The 17567-nt window shown below is 39.1% G+C and overlaps 2 protein-coding genes across 2 annotated transcripts; both read left to right on the forward strand.

Annotated features, from left to right (window-relative positions):
* The first annotated feature begins 226 nt into the window (after positions 1–226).
* On the forward strand, positions 227–4692 carry LOC104425414 (xanthohumol 4-O-methyltransferase). The gene is made up of 2 exons (XM_039304058.1): positions 227–1057; positions 4221–4692. The coding sequence occupies exons 1-2, from the start codon at positions 275–277 to the stop codon at positions 4518–4520; spliced, it is 1083 nt and encodes a 360-aa protein (XP_039159992.1). The 5' UTR covers positions 227–274; the 3' UTR covers positions 4521–4692.
* A 5875-nt stretch (positions 4693–10567) lies between these two features.
* LOC104425413 (xanthohumol 4-O-methyltransferase) lies at positions 10568–13610 on the forward strand. Its single transcript, XM_010038111.3, has 2 exons — positions 10568–11350; positions 13311–13610. The coding sequence occupies exons 1-2, from the start codon at positions 10568–10570 to the stop codon at positions 13608–13610; spliced, it is 1083 nt and encodes a 360-aa protein (XP_010036413.2).
* Positions 13611–17567: the final 3957 nt, after the last annotated feature.

Below are 17567 nucleotides of genomic sequence, written 5' to 3' on the forward strand. Positions count from 1 at the left end.
GAGAATTTCCATGCTCTGATTTCGGCGTCAAATGTTGAGTAGAGTTAAAACTGGAGAAACATCAGGTTAGTGCGAAATTAAATATATGAGCAGAGTCAAGATACAAGAAAAATCGCGCGTGAAAAGAGAGTCAGGTATTTCTAGAATTCTCTCTCTTCCCTCTTGTGTCTATATATTACGACGCCTCCGGTCTCTTCCCTTCGCTTCTCGTACTATACTGCGAATCAAAGCAAGCTCAGAGAGAGAGAGAGAGAGAGAGAGAGAGAGAGAGAGAATGGAATCGCTTGATGAAACTGAAGCAACCCTAAGAGGCCAAGCACACATATGGAAGCTCATGTATGCATACGCTGACTCGATGGCACTGAAATGCGCGGTCGAGCTCCGAGTACCCGACATCATCCATTCTTACGGCGGCGGGCCCGTCACTCTAGCCCAAATAGCCTCCCGCATTCCCTCCCCATCCCCCGGAACCGCCTACTTGGCACGCATCATGAGACTCCTTGTCCGTAAGAACATCTTCTCCGCTAATCATTGCGAACCTGATGGCGGCCATGAGAGTCACGAGACACTCTACAGCCTCACCCCATCGTCTAGATGGCTCCTCCAGGGGCCCGGGTCCGAGCTCAGCCTCGCGCCGTTGGTGTTGATGGAAAACCACCCATGGCTGATGTCCCCATGGCATTGCTTTGGCGACTGCGTCAAGACCGGTGGCATCGCATTTGAGATGGCTCACGGCCGCAAGATTTGGGACTTCGCATCGGAGAATCCCGAGTTCAACCGCTTGTTCAACGATGGGATGGCGTGTGTGAGCGGGGTCGTGGTTAGGGGCATCGTGGAAGTGTATAAGGACGGCTTCGAGAGCATTGGATCTTTGGTCGATGTCGGAGGTGGGGTCGGCAAGACCCTGGCCGAGATCACCAAGTCATTTTCACACATTCAGGGGATTAATTTTGATCTACCTCATGTCGTTGCGACAGCACCAGCGCACGACGGAATCACTCACGTTGGAGGAAACATGTTTGAGACTATACCGCATGCTGATGCGGTTTTCATGAAAGTGAGTTTCATTGCCAAATACCTTATGCATATTATTAATTTGTGAATTTTGCATTTTTCCTATGGCACATGATCAATTTTTTTTCCTGTCCTTTTAATGTGTCAAAAGGGTGGGAATCCATGAAGTGCGATAACAATTCTGTTTGAGTAATGCCATAGTCAAGGGAAAAATTATTCATAGTCTATAAATTATATGGGGGTCAAGCTATCTAGATTCTTAATCATATAATTCTTATTATAAAACTCGCGTAACTAATGATTTAAATTATATTGATCCACGTGATTTATAAGCCACACAATGACTTTTTCGGTTAATGTGTATTTTTTTCATTTTGTAATTCGTGTTCGCCTGACTTGGTAGAAAGAGTTTAGTTGGCTGTAACTACTTGTTTCTCTATTTTACACCTCAAGATCTACCTTTTCTGCCATCTTACGAGCGTTCTAAATTGATGTGCTGATGTATTGATTTTTCCTTTATATCTTTATTTATACGAATCAAGTTTATAGGGAAACAGTTCCACGTGACTCTATTTGTTCAATAACGTAAACACACACAACATATGTATAATGGCATCTAGAAGTCCTGGCCATGTTCTAAATTATTTGGGACAAATATATCGGATTTCACTTTATTCTTGTATCTAGTTTGTTACACTAGTAAATAAGTTTTGTGTAACCTCAAACTAGCACTATCTATAAGCCATACAAGCATGGTAGGGACCAAGCATCTTGTTTTTGGATAAAAAGGCATTATTTTCCTCCATATTTAATTGGCGAAAATTTCCTCTGATTAGTCTTTTAATTGGTGGGATTTCAAAAGTTTGTATATGAGCCACACATAAACTCAGCGGCTTTATTTTTTCTATCCTTAGTTGAAAGATAGTTCATCGACTTGGAGCTTTGAATAGTTGGTTACAAATATGAATATCACACAATATATATTATATGCAGACACGCAAAAACACAAACTTATCCAAATATTGGTGTGGGGATGTCCTTTTTTTAGGGGCGTGCTTCGTTTCCAATTAAACTTGGGAATTGGATCAAATCGGTTGATTCCCATTGGTCCAATTGATTTGGAACTGGGAATAATTGATTCAACTCCAAGTTCTTCCATGAACTAGAGCTATCCAGCCTATAGTATACTTTTTTTCATTTTTTTTATTCGGGAAGGGAAAAAAAGTATATATTATTTATGAAAGTTATTTCTTCTTTTTAGTAATGACTTACATATGATTAGCAATTTCATACTGCGCTAGAGTAACTTTCAATATATTTAGATGCTTTTGAGAAAGAAAATAAAACATTTTAACAAAAAAAATAACACCACTAATTCCCGAGACAACCTTGAACTGGTTGGTTTGGTCTAGGATGTTATCCATCCTAGAACCGGACCAACCGATCACCATTACTTTCTTTAATCCAACTATCAAAATATTGGTTGAAGAATACATATTCCAATAGAATTGGAGGAAACATGGCCTCAAACTTAGCATATAAAAAAAAAACGTCAAAAAGTAAAAACCCTTACCATAGGCCCTTGAAATCGGCCCACATCTTCTTTCCCCTGTCTCATCGCTCTCTCCCACTCTTCTTTGCATAGCATCAGAGAGTCGATCACCATTGAACTGTCACGTCACCGATAACCCTCCTCTTCAGCCACCTCAGTCAACATCCTCTCTCTCTCTCTCTCTCTCTCGTCATGACCTCAGGCCACCATTGATCTAATGTCTATATTTTACAAGCCTATCGCCCGTGACTCAATGAGACCTTGAGGTCACCGTCTCAGAGTTAAAAAGAGAGAGGGAGGGTGAGAGATAGGAGTGTCAATAGTTCAGTTCGATTCGATTCTTTTGAAAAATCGAACCAAATCAAACCATTAGAAAAAACTTCCGAACCAAACCAAATAAGACCCGAACTAAATACGAACCGAACTGAAATTTCGGTTCTGTTTGGTTCGATTTTTCGGTTTTTGCTTTTTAGCTTTTGGTTTTTGGTTTTTATTTTTTTGTCTTCATTTGAGGGCAACGGCAGCCAAAAAGCTTCCATTTTTCTTTGATAGAGTTCGTCCATCCGTCTTCATCCATAAGTAATTGTCTTATTTTGCTCAGCTATTGGATTCGTGATCAGGCCCTTCTTTTCCATGTCATCTTTTTCGGTGGGTCTCTCTGCAATGCATCAAAAGAAGTGACCTTTGAGCGAGCGGTTCACTGACATTTCCAGCTCTGTCTTCCTTCTTTTTCCCTTCTACTTTGCTTGACCCAGAAGCAATATTGCAAAGCAAATATTCTCTCTCCAACTCTCTACTTTTTTTTCAGATAATTCAATTGCCAAATCATAAAGATCTACTTGCTCTACTTGCTCTCATCAGCTCTGATCCCTAGCATCATATTCTCCCTTTCTCACATTGCTCTGTTTCGCGATCGAAAAACAGAGCAAATGAGTCTCTACCGAAATGGACCGGCTCTCTGCAACTAGTCTCCTTCCCAACACGTTCAGAGGAGCAAGAGACGACATCTCCATGCAACTTTCGCTGATTTGGGCTAAGAAAAAGAAGCTTTTTGGCCATCGCCATCACAATCGCCATCATCATTGTCGTTGCCATCGCAGTCGCAGCCGCAGTCGTCGCCAACCAAGACGAGACATGAGAGGAGAGGACTCAAAGCTAGAGGAGACAGGAGTCGGGAGAGAATAAACCAAATTTTTAATGGTTTGATTTTATCGGTTTGTGATTCGGTTCGGTTGGGTTAACCGATAAAAACCAAATCAATAAAAAAAATATTGATTTTTAATGAGAACCAAACCGAACCCAAAAAATCAAATTTTTCGATTTAGTTCGGTTTTTGATTTGGTTCCTGACACCCCTAGTGAGAGACAGTGTGCATCTTGGGCAAGAGAGGGGTAGTTATAAGGGTGGCACAAAAACGTCTCCTTAGGGCATCAATGACAATTTCAGTGGGTGTTCACTGAGTTGCCTTTTGTGTAGAGCAAGCGAGAGAATGGGTAATTTTTTTTTTCCTTTTTTGAAAACGTTGGATTACATTTTTGCCAATTATGTCAACTTTTCATAAGCATAGAGATTACACAATGAACACACCAATGAAGTACTGTAAAAAGAAACCATGATTCTCGACTCTAGTAATTTTTTGTCTTTTGTTTTACAGGGGATAATGCATGATTGGGGGGACGAAGATTGCGTTAAGATTTTGAAGAATTGCAAAAAAGCAATCCCAGAAAAGAATGGCAAGGTGATCATAGCTGATGTTGTGCTGAAACCAGAGGGCAATGGCATGTTCGATGAGACCGGACTAGTGTTGGATCTAGTCATGATGGCGCATTGCTCAGGCGGTAAAGAGAGGGACGAACTCGAATGGAAGAAGATCTTGGAGGAGGGAGGGTTTCCTCACTTCAACATCATTAAAACCCCTTCCTTGTTTTCCATTATTGAAGCCTATCCTCTATGATTTGGTCACGCTATAATTATGTAAGAAAAATAAATACAAGTCCTATGCTCTTTCAATGAAAGACTTCAGTAGTTAAGATAGTTGGATTCACCGAGGTATCTCAAGCTAAGACCAAATTTACTATTTCCTATCTATGAATAATTCAGTTACTATGTTTCAGGTTACTAATCAATGTGGTTTGTAATCATTTACAAAGGGTTATTCTCAATTTATTTTTTTTGGTAAGGTGGGTTATTCTCATATTGATCACATGCTTTCTAGGTTTTTCTATACATAGATGTTGCAACCTCCCTCCAAAGCCCTTACGCATGGGCAGGCGGAGGCTAATGGCTTGTTAAGTATTAGGTTTAGCGCAAGCTTTCCCAAGACCACCAATTCACGAGTTATGGTCCAACTACCAATCAATTCGTGGTAGGTCAATTGAAAAATCTAAGTAAAATATTGAGAAAAATATTTTAGAAATTATAATTGAGAACTTGATTACACTAGTTAATCAACTTAATACCCTTTTGATATTTAATCTTGTTTAAACCCCGAACCTTGATTCTTTTTGCATTTTCAAGTTTTTTCTAGGCATTTGTGGAAAATGAAAATCATTTTTTAGGCTTTTACTATTTTTGAAAAATTTAAATTATTTTTGGATTTTTCTGATTTTTTCAATATTAAAAAAAACAAGGTTATGTTATATTATTAAAAAAAAAGTCGTACCGACCCGGGTCGGAAACGATCCGGGTCGCCAAACCCACGGCCGGACTGGGCCTGATACGCAGGCCCAGTTCGGTCCCCTCCCAAAATGAAGCCCATCCGAGAAGGAATCAAAAAGACGGCCAACCCAAAGCAAAGGAGACCTAAACCAGCCCAAATATTTTATCTTCTAAAGCCCACTACGGCTGAGCTCTCTTTGAGCCCAAAGTCAAACCCAAACCCAGATCTTCTTGAGCCCAACAGACCCCTATCAACACTCAAGCCCACTCTAGCCAATCCCACGTCTTCCCCCTCACGGCTTCGCAGAAGCGTTTCCTTGCCCGAACGCGCGCCTCCTTTCCCAAGGACCAAGAACAATGGCTGATACAAACAGGAAGAAGGACCCAAGTTTTAATTAGAGTAGTTCGGGCACAATACAAGCCACGTCAAGCCACTGCGCGGCTGTCATATGTGGCCACAACCACCACCGCCCCTCGTCTTCGCCAACCGAGAAGCGCCCACACGCAGAAACATGTCGCACGCCGAAAGAAACCACGACACGAGGGCATTCAAAGCAAAGGACAGCGGTGGAAATCTACCGAAACACATTTCACAAATCACGAACGCTAAAGACGGACGGGGGACTAAGAATAAACGCGTACAGTTCAGTGAGACATTTCGTCGAACACGCAGAGGGCGTCAGCTAAGAGGAAGCTTCGAACTTGTCCGAGACACGAACTTAGACCAAAATCTGCAAGTAATGAACGAGCGAGGTTCAAGCGCGGCACAGGGACAACTCATTTATACTCAGTTTAAACAAAAAGACAGTGGGTTTCGGGCACGATGAAGACCATGAACAGGCGTCTAGTTTAGGTAATTTATCGAACACTTAGTATAGGCAAACTGAGGGATGAGAAACGGCGATGACCGAGCCCGAGCCCGAGCTCAAGCCGGGATTCCGAATAAACGACACATACGACCCCAGAACAGCAGCACACGTGCAGGGAAGGCCAGAAACTCGCGCGAGCCGGGCAAAGGCAGCCAAATTCGGCGAACCCGAAACAGAACACAACGAGAAGGGAATGGGGGCTGTTGGTGGCATTCCCTACCCGGCTCAGCGGCGTTGGACGGCGGACGAGCTCGATAGATCAGGCTACGTCCGTCCGCCTCCCTCGTCTCCGAGCCGGGATCCTTGGGAAACCGGCCCCCAAAAATGGGCAAATCGAAAACCGGCGAAAACTCGAGGTCGCAACCTACCAAGGCTGGGTGCAAGTGACAGAAATTGAAGAAATGGCAGAAAATTGGAGAGTGAAAGGGATGTGTTGGGCCAAGGGAGATGTGTTGGGCGAGATGGGCCCTGGGCCCGCGCTTGGGGGGAAAGAAAAGGAAATGGGGCTAAGGCAAAGGCCCAGCCCCCGTGGGCTTCTTTTCTCTTTTTTTTTTTAAAGACTTTTTATTTAAGGTAAAATAGTGGAAAATAAAATAAAAAAAAAAAAGTAGAATATGCAAATAATATTAATCCCTAGGGGATCCCAATGATATTTTTGATAGGACCAAGTTGATCCCTAGCTTTTTATGAAATTTAAATTTAGGTGTTTACAATAGATACATCATATATTCAACATAACGGCTCAAACCCTTATTATGGACGAAATAGCTAGGAAATGAAATTGAAAAGGTGGTGTGCGTATAAATATATATCCATGGCCGTTGTAAGTTACCGGTTAAATTAGTGTGGCCATTCGTGTTAGAACATGCAAATGAGAAAAATGAAGAAGAACATATTCTCCTATCTAGTTATATCCACCAATGCGATTACACTGACCTCATAACAATCGAAAATATGAAGAAACAAGTAACTATAAAAATCCGAATTAATTGGATCACGCAAAAGGGAAACAAAAGTTGCGAATTTATGTGTTTACCGTCCATTTTTAGCAGTGATGTTAATTCACTTTTTCTTCCTATTATATCGATCGGTGCTTCATATGAAATAAGAACATGAATATCGGGTCGCGCTCTAAAAGACCATAATAAATTTGAAAGATAAATTAAATTTTCTAATATTTCAAAAGGTTTGTAGTAGGAAACTGCACTACATATAACAATGAACATCTTTTGTTATTTGATTCGATGTTGAACACACGTAGGTAACTACAAGTTCTAGGTATCATAAAGATTTCGATTCAGGTCACAATGGGTTGGGTCACAAACCCGAATGCAAACCGAAAAATAAATAAGTTTATGACTAGAAGCCTAGGAAGGCATTCTCTATGATTAGTTCAATATTTCTAGCATGGTTTGATCTCCTTCCGCTGCCCTTATGTAAGCATGTGATATTGATTTTTAATATCTTAGGATTTTGGCTTTGCCATTTTTTTCTGTTTGCTTTGATTTTTTAGAAGCAGAGTAATCTGGTCTCCCTCAATTATCGTTTAGTCTTCATTTAGAGATCTATTGTTTCATATGCTCATGGTGCATTTCATATGTATACTTGTGAAGTGGTGCGTTGTGTCACTCGTGAAGACCAAAAGCGGAACTTTTGCTCCATATCTCAACTTAGTGGTCTAATGAATTTGATTAGTATTTTATGTATAATTTCTTGTTGATCAGCAAGTGCTTGCCAACTTTTCTTGTATTTGTCAAGAGTATGTTGAGGGCTATATATCTTATTGAACAATAATTTGCAGGTTCTAAACATCACATATAAAAGGATTGCTAGACGTTTGCAACAATTGATTCTAGTGTCACAGAATGGAGGAGATATCTAGTGTGGGAACACTTTAAAATGATTCAAAATCAAGAAAATGTTGAATGTTTTGTTCTAGTGATCAATGAGATCAATTCGATGTATTAATGTTTAGCTAGATGCAATGAATACCCATATACAATTATTGAAAAAAAGGCAAAAAAGGTGCCCGGGTTAATTTGCGAGGGCTGGTAGTGCACCTGGTTCATGGAAATTTGACAAAATGCTAATCAAAAAGACCAAGTGACCATATTTATCCTTAATGAATTACCTTTCCAGTTCGTAGAAAATGAGGAATTTCAACGATTCATGAATAGAATCTAGCCAGAGTTTTTTAATCCCATCACATAACACATTGAAGCATCACTGTTATGATATGGGCAAAACGAAAAAATGATGAATGACCTTTCAAGTTCGTAGTAAATGAGGGATTTCAACAATTCATAAATAGAATCTAGTCAGAGTTTTTTAATCCCATCACATAACACATTGAGGCATCACTGCTATGGTATGGGCAAAACGAAAAAGCAAAACACATGATCCAATGCTACTTCAATCTCTATTTTGCGATTTTTCTCTAAAAAAAACCTAACATACGATGATTTTGCACGTCTATTCTCTCCAAATTTTCCCTTCAAAAGTAATTATAGTTGCAATTAACAAAAAGGTAATAGCTAGGCTAATATTAGTCCTATGGATTACGTGCACATTGCTCTCGCTTTATGCCACTTGCACGTGACAAAAACTTAGACTCAATTGGTTCATGATATGGGCTTCCAAGTAGCCAGGTCTCCAAGCTCATACTTCTCAGTTCAATAAGTTATTTGACATCTCTCTCTCCAAATTTTCCCTCGTAAAGTAACACATACCTTGTAACTTTACCACCTGATACTCTTGTGCTTGACGTGTGCTTGGATACTAGTTTATCGTAAAAATAGCTTTAACTAATTAATTGGCAAACGGGTCACGTTAATCAAGTACCGAATACATTGAGATTAACTCAATTCAAACACTTGAGCCACTTAAATCAATTAAGCTATTTAAATTAGGGCCAATGAGCTTTTGCAAGCAATTTGATTCAAGTAATATCAATTTCAAAATTTCATATTCATCTAAACTTCACAAGAAATGAATGGTCTCGACTTGGTAACAAAGTTGTTCTAGAGTGGTCAACGAGTCAAGAGTCGATTTACTTGGCAAACATCGTGTCTATTTTTTTGTGAGATGTACATAAAAATCGTTGTTGGCTAAAGCAAAAGTGGAGAATTTCCGAGCTCTAATTTTGGTGAAAATATTTAGTGGAGTTAAAATTGGTAAAAGAAATATTAAGTTAGTACGAAATTAAATATTTAAGTGGGGTCGAGATAAAGAAAAATCGAGCGGAAAAGAGAGAAGGCACTTTTAGAATTCTCTCTCTTCCCTCTTGTCAAAGATTGAAATGGAACATGCATGATGCAACTGCAGCCACTCTCTCTCTTTATCTCAAGAGCGAGGTTGAAGAGGATGCAATGGAACTGCGTCCAGAGCGCCGATTCTGGACAGGTTGGGAGACTTATGCTTAGCTTTTTGCGTTTTCCCAACCTTTAATTTACTGTCATAAACAGTTTTTTTTATTTAATTTTCTTATAGTCTCTTTCCACTTTCTTGTTTGACACTGTGACATACTCAAATGTTGATGACAATTACAAAGTTATAAATGATTAATATTTTTTTTTTTAATATCTAAGATCCAGCCTAGCACACTTTATGGGTGCTCACGGCCGCCGCAAGTCCGATAGGCCCAATGGAGACCACCAACTATATTTAGAGGGAGGTTAGCACAGGATCCTACCACCATAACCTCCACTTAAGACATGTTAGCAACGCGGAGATTCAAACTCATTCCCTCGGCGCTAAGGTAGTAGAACCCAATCAGCTGCGCTGCCCACTGGTGGATTATAAATGATTAATATTAATCCCTAATCAAGCATAGAAAAAAAAAGGTTATTATTGATCAGTTTTATAAATATATTTAACAAGATTATGATCAGTCATTACCACCGTGTTTGTTTTTTTTTTTATTTCTTTTTTCCTATTGAGCGAATTAAGCAATCTCTTTCTTTTTTTACCAAAGTAAGTGGATTTTCAACTTAAGCTCCAGTTTGTGGACCAAGAAAAATCCAATTCGGCTTGCAAATCATCATATTCTTTCTTCTTTTTTTTCTCCTCTTGTCTTCTAGAGGTGACGGTGAATTTTTTTTAATTGTCAGAATATTTCATTGAAATTTCATGAGTAATTTAAATAAGTGTTTTAGTGTGTTGACATTTCGTGCATTAGACACGGGAATGCAAACCACATGTTCGGGGCTAGGGAGGATTTCTCGGTCTCATTAATTGTCGTGATTAATGCATGACCAGACAGCTGATTTTGACTATATCATCGTTCTTAGAAGTTCAAGGGCTCTACTAATCTCCGTCGCATGTGGTAGTCCCATCATCCTGTATACACCGAGACACGCAGATCTACGCCCCTAAAGCCTTTGGCCCCATATATTAGCACGCCTCTGGTCTCTTCTCTTCGTTCCTCGTTCCATAACCCCAAACCAAAGCAAGCTGAGAGAGGGAGAGAGTGAGAATGGAATCGCTTGATGAAACTGAAGCAACCCTAAGAGGCCAAGCACACGTGTGGAAGCTCCTGTATGCATACGCCGACTCCATGGTGCTGAAATGCGCGGTCGAGCTCCGATTACCCGACATCATCCATTCTTACGGTGACGGGCCCGTCACCCTAGCCCAAATAGCCTCCCGCATTCCCTCCTCATCCCACGGAACCGCCTACTTGGCGCGCATCATGAGACTCCTTGTCCGCAAGAACATCTTCTCCGCCAACCATTGCCTACCCGATGGCAGCCATGAGAGTCACGAGACACTCTACAGCCTCACCCCATCGTCGAGATGGCTCCTCCAGGGGTGCGGGTCCGAGCTTAGCCTCGCGCCGATGGTGTTGATGGAAAACCACCCATGGCTGATGTCCTCGTGGCATTGCCTTGGCGACTCTGTCAGGACCGGCGGCATCGCATTCGAGATGGCTCACGGCCGCAAGGTTTGGGACTTCGCATCGGAGAATCCCGAGTTCAACCGTTTGTTCAATGATGGGATGGCGTGTACGAGCAGGATCTTGGTTAGGGGCATCGTGGAAGCGTATAAGGACGGCTTCGAGAGCATTGGATCTTTGGTCGATGTCGGAGGGGGGATTGGCGGGGCCTTGACGGAGATCATTAAGTCATATCCACACATTCAAGGGACTAATTTCGATCTGCCTCATGTCATTGCGACGGCACCTGCGCATAATAGAATCACTCATGTTGGAGGAGACATGTTTGAGACTATACCGCATGCCGATGCAGTTTTCATGAAGGTGAGTTTTATCGTCATATACATTATACATATTTATTAATTCGTGAATTTTGCCCTTTTTTTATGGCACGTGATCCTTTTTTTATTCTGTCCTTTTAATGTATCAAAAGGGTGGGAATCCATGATTTGTGACAAAAATTCAGTTCGAGTAATGCCATAGTCAGGGGAAAATATATTTCACAGTTTATAAATCATATGGGGGTCAAACCTGTCCGGATTCTAAATCACATCAGTCTTATAATAAAAACTCACGTAATTAATGATTTAAATGATATTGATTCACATTATTTATAAACCACACAGTAATTTTTCCGGTAAATGTGTATTTTTTTCATTTGGAAATGTGCTTCATTTCGTTTTGCAATTCGCGTTGGCCTGACCTCGTAGGAGTTTAGTTACTTGTGACTACTTGTTTCTCCATCTTGCAGCTCGCGATCTACCTTTTCTGCTGTCTCTTAGGCATTCTAAAGTATTGTGCTGATGTATTTATTTTTTCTTTTATATGTTTATTTATGGGAATCAAGTTTATAGGAAAACAGTTAGATGGGACTCTAATTTTTCAATAAAATAAACACACACCATATCTATAGTGGTATCCAAAGTCCTACCCATGTTCTAAATTATTCGAGATAAATATATATTGGATTTCACATTATTCCTGTGTCTAGCTTGTTACACTAGTAGATAAGTTTTGTGTAACCTCAAACTTGAATTATGTATAAGCCATACAAGCGCCATAGAAACGGAGCATCTTGTTTTCTAAAAAAAAGGCTTAATATTTCTCCAATTCTAATTGGAGAAAATTTCCTCTTATTAGCCTTTCACTTGGTGGGATTTCAATTTTTTTTTTATATAATTCGCACATAAACTTATCGACATCATTTTTTTTCTATCCCTAATTAGAAGATAGTACCTCAAACTGAAAATTTGAATAGTGGATTACAAACATGAATATCACACAAACACGCCACATAAATACCCAAACTTATCCAATATTAGTGTGGGGATATCTTTTATTTTATTTTAGGAGTGTGCATCAATCCTTGTTCAACCTAGGAACTAGACCAAACCAAATCAAGCCGACCAATTATGGTGGTTCCCGTTGACGAATTGCAAATAACCGATTCCACTCCTGATTCCTCTGGGAACCAAACCTAATAGGCTAGAGAACATTTTTTGCTATTTTTTTATTTGGGAATAGAAAAAGTACATAATATTTTTGGGAGTAATTTCTTCTTTTACTAGTAATGTACATGTGATTTTCAAATTTCATCCTACACTAAAATAACTTTTGATATATTTAAGTACTTTTGAGAAAGAAAATTAAAAATTAAAAAAAAAAAAAAAACTGCCATTCCCTTGACAATTTCGAAATGATTGATCAAGTTCCAAGATGGACAGGGTTACTTCCTAATTTCATATATTGGGAATCGATTATGTTCATACTATAACTGGATTAACCAATCATCCTTACTTTTTTTTTTTTAATCCAACTATTAGAATCCTAGTCGGAGAAAACAATCCACTGGGAAAGGAGGAAAACATCTTAGAATAAAAAACCTCACCCTAAGCCATACAAATCAGCCCGCATCTCCTCTCCCCTCTCTTCTCGCTCTCTCTAACTCTTCTTTGCATAGCATCAGCGAATCACCTGCCATCAATCCGTCACATCACCGATAGCCCTCCCCTTCAACTAGAGTGTGCATCTTGGGCGAGAGAGGGGAAGTCATATGGGCGGCAAGGTGACAACTTAGGCCTCAGGGCATTCATGATGATTTTAGTGGGACTTCACTGAGTTGCCTTTTAGGTAGAGCAAGCGAGAGAGAGATTTAAACGTTGGGTTACATTTTAGCCAATTATGTCAACTCTTCCTAAGCATAGAGATTACACAATCAATACACTGATGAAGTATTGTAAAAAGATTCACGACTCCAATAATTCTGTCTGTCTTTTGTTCACAGGGGATCATGCATGACTGGGGGGATGAAGATTGCATCAAGATTTTAAAGAATTGCAGAAAAGCAATCCTAGAAAAGAAGGGCAAGGTGATCATATCAGATATTGTGTTGAAACCAAAGGGCGATGGCATGTTCGATGAGACCGGACTAGTGATGGATCTGGTCATGATGACGCATTGCTCAGGTGGTAAGGAGAGGGATGAGCTTGAATGGAAGAAAATTTTGGAGGAAGGAGGGTTTCATCGCTACAACATCATCAAAACCCCTTATTTGTCATTCATCATCGAAGCCTTTCCACTTTGATTTGATTGCATTAAAATTGTGTAAGTCAAATAAGTGCGAGTCATATGCTAGATTTATGAAAGATTTAGGTCATTGAAATAATGGAATTCTCTTTGGACTCTTGATCTGTGACAGTTTATTATCTCCCGTCAATATATAATCTAGTTACTATGTTCTATATTACTTATTATGTTGGTTGTAATCATTCATATAGGGTTATTGTCATTTGGATCCCACACTTTCATGTTGTTTTTGTACACAGATATATATCATATGTTTGACATGATGACTTAAACCCTAGTCATAGATGAAATAGCTACAAAATGAAATTAAAAAGGTGTGTGTATAAATATAACAATGGACATAGTGAGTTGTGTATCATATTAGTGTCACCATTCGTGTCACAATATGCAAATGAGAAAAATGAGGAAAAACACATTATAATATCTTGGTATCCACCAATGCAAGTATAATAACCTCCTAACAATCGCAAAATAAAGTATAAAGGGACGAGTAACTATTAAAATCTGAATTAATTGGACGAAGCAAAAGCAAACAAAAGTTGAAAATTTGTGTGTTTGCCATCCCATTTTACCAGTAAGCCAATTATGGTGTCACGCTCCAAAAAACCATAATAACCCTGAAAATTAAAATTTCTGTTTCTATTGCAGTTGGAAACTACACCACATATATAACAGTGAACTCCTTCTATTTTGTGATTCTGTACGGATCACATGTGGGTGCATATATATGTATTCTCAGCTCTCAGCCAAAAGGGCTACAATACCTTCTTTATATGCTTTTATAGGGTGTTATATAATATATTGATCTAATGTCTCGATTTTACAGGCCTATCACCGGTGCCTCAGCGAGACCTTAGGTCTGGGATGGTGGAGGTCGAAATGAGGTCACCTCCTCGAAGTTAAAAGAGAGAGGATAGAGAGAGAGTGTGTGCATCTTGGGCGAGAGAGGGGTGGTCATATGGGCGGCATGGAGACGTCTCAGACGTTGGGGGCATTGATGAATATTTCAGTGGGCTTTTGCTAAGTTGCCTTCTCCGTAGAGCAAGCGAGAGAGAAAGAGGGGGCAGATTTTTTTTTTTTTTCTTATTTTGAAAATGTTGGGTTACATTTTAGACAATTTTTTCTAGTCTTCATAAGCATAGAGATTACATAATGAACACACTGATGAAGTACTGTGAAAAGAAACCATGATTCATGAATCTAGTAATTCTGTCCTTGTTTTTACAGGGGCCAGTGCATGATTGGGGGATGAAGATTGCTTGAAGATTTTTGAAGATTTTAAAGAATTGCAAAGAAACAATCCTAGAAAAAAATGGCAAGGTGATCATAGTAGATATTGTGTTGAAACCAGAAGGTGATGGCATGTTCAATGAGTTGGGACTAGTGTCCGATCTAGTCATGATTCATATTCCTCAGGCAAAAAAGAGAGGACAAACCTGAATGGAAGAAGATTTTGGAAAATGGAGGGTTTCCTCGCTGCAACATCATCAAGACCCCTTCTTCGTTATCCATCATTGAAGCTTACTCATTGTGATTTGATAGCGCTAAAATTGTGTAAGTCAAACAAATGCGAGTCATATGCTCGATTTGTGAAAGCTTTAGATAATTATGAGAATCAAATTCACTCAGGATTCTCAATCTTATACAATGTTTACTGTCTTATGTCAATAAATGATACAGTTACTATGTTTTAGGTTACTAATTTATGTGGTTTGTGATAATTCATTGAGGGTTATTCTCTTGTTGGATCGTATATTTTCTAGTTTTTCCTGTACATAGGTGTATCATACATTCGACTTAACAACTTAAACCTAGTCATGCACGTGCTTAACCGAGCACAAGTTGCTTAACACATTAAAAAATGTTGCACGTTCACAATGAGGTTCGCTAAATTACATGTTTAAAAAGGAAGGAAGGAAGGACATGCTAGTCGACAGATTAAAAATAACACCTTTACAACAAGATGCATTAAAGAACATACTTATATCAACCTTAACCTGTGAACCAATTAAGTTCACACATAGTTGATGCAATTTAAACAAGCAGAAATTTATCTAAAAAATCATAAACCTATTGCATTTTTACCAATTCAATCATAAACCTTTCAATTTTATCAATTAAGACATAAACATTTTCATCTTCTGCTAATTGAGTTCATCCTATCAATTTTAACAAAAGTACATTATAATTTAGAATTTTTTGGACAATTTCCCCTTTAAATGAGGATGTCTCCTGAACTTGAAATCCCAGGACGCACCATCTACACCAACCCTCAAAAGTGGTATTAATATAAAAAGATGACTCGTTATTTAAAGTTCTCATAAACCAGTAAGTGTTGGCGAGATTGATTATACATCTTTGCAAGCGCATGCGTGTACAATGATATGCTTTTATAATTTCGGTTAGAGCACACAAATAAATGGAAGATTTTGCGAATAATAACAATTTTAATCATATCTGTTAGAATATTTAAATAATAAATCACGTATTTATCTAATAGCTTAAGCTTTTAGAATAGTTGGCAGTGGTTCCACAAAATCTCACATGGTACCAGAGCTTCCCAATTAAATTTCTACGCTTAGTACTAGGCAAAAGACCAGACTAAGCGTGAGGAGGAGTGTTAGAATATTTAAATAATAAACAACGCATTTATCTAACAGCTTAAACTTTTAGAACAGTTGGCAGTGGTCCCACAAAATCTCACAATATCAAATAAGTTGATTTATGCGGATTTGGGATGTGACAATGCGAAGAAAAGGGCCTGCTTGATTAACATGAAGGGCCTCCGGCTATGGGGGCGATGGTATAAAATCTCTGTGCTACCCGTTCTTAGATGGACTGCTTCATCTAATTTTCCAAATCTACTTCCCACACATCGTTCTTCCTTCTCTATGTCGTCTTCGGTTATTCTTAGGAATTACGGCAAAGAAACTACAACGAATTTTCAGTTTGGTCTTCAGAGGTAAAACAAGTTTCGTTTTCTTTCAATGTCCGAGATAGGTAGGTGAGCACTCGTTCAACTTTACTGCAAAATGTGTTACTGTAATAATCAACTCAAACATCTAAGTTGCCGAAAGAAGAAGCAACAAAGTCAAACGGTCTGTCTCAGTGATCTTGATTCTGATTTCTCAGCAACAGTCCATCGCCCAATAGCCGGAATCCGTTCATATTAATCAGGCAGGCCCTTTTCTTCGCATCGTCACATCCCACATCCGCATAAATCAACTTATTTGATATGATTAGAATACGTATAATTCGCAAATTCTTCAATTTATTTGGGGAGCGTAACCTTCATTACATTTTGCGAGATCCATCAGGCCCTTTTTGCTAAACGATGCTCTCACCGAAATTATAAAAGCATATCATTACACACGGATGCAGCTGCAAAGATGTATACTAAATCTCGCCAACACTTTCTGGTTTTAAAGAACTTTGAATAACGCGAGTCATCTTTTTATATTAATACCAACTGCCGGGGGTCAGTGTAGATGCGGCGTTCGGGGATTTCTAGTTTAGGAACTAGAGTTCCCTCTTTTAAATCCCATCAATTGCATGTGGATTTGATCGATTCATAGCTGAGGCTGATATAAGTAAGTCGTTTAATACATCTCATTATAAAAGTGCTATTTTTAATCTGTTGACCAGCATGTCCTTTCTTTCTTTTTCATTGTCAACGTGCAACATCTTTTAATATGCTAAGCAACTTGTGCTTGGTTAAGCATGCAACGTCTAATAAATCTCCTTGTAAACGTGCACTTTTTGGCCATATAAGTCGCGCGACTTGAGCTTCTGTATTTTATCCTAATTTCCAAAGTCAAAAGGCCATTCTCTCACTAGAATTTCTCACAACATATCAGAACAATCCTCCTCCCCCCTCTCCCCAACCAAGGATAAATGATATGTAAAACCACGAAACTGTGGATAGATGTGACATATAAGATTCACATGTGGTTTG

This window comes from Eucalyptus grandis, chromosome 11 (genome assembly GCF_016545825.1).
Source record: "Eucalyptus grandis isolate ANBG69807.140 chromosome 11, ASM1654582v1, whole genome shotgun sequence".
NCBI lineage: Eukaryota > Viridiplantae > Streptophyta > Magnoliopsida > Myrtales > Myrtaceae > Eucalyptus > Eucalyptus grandis.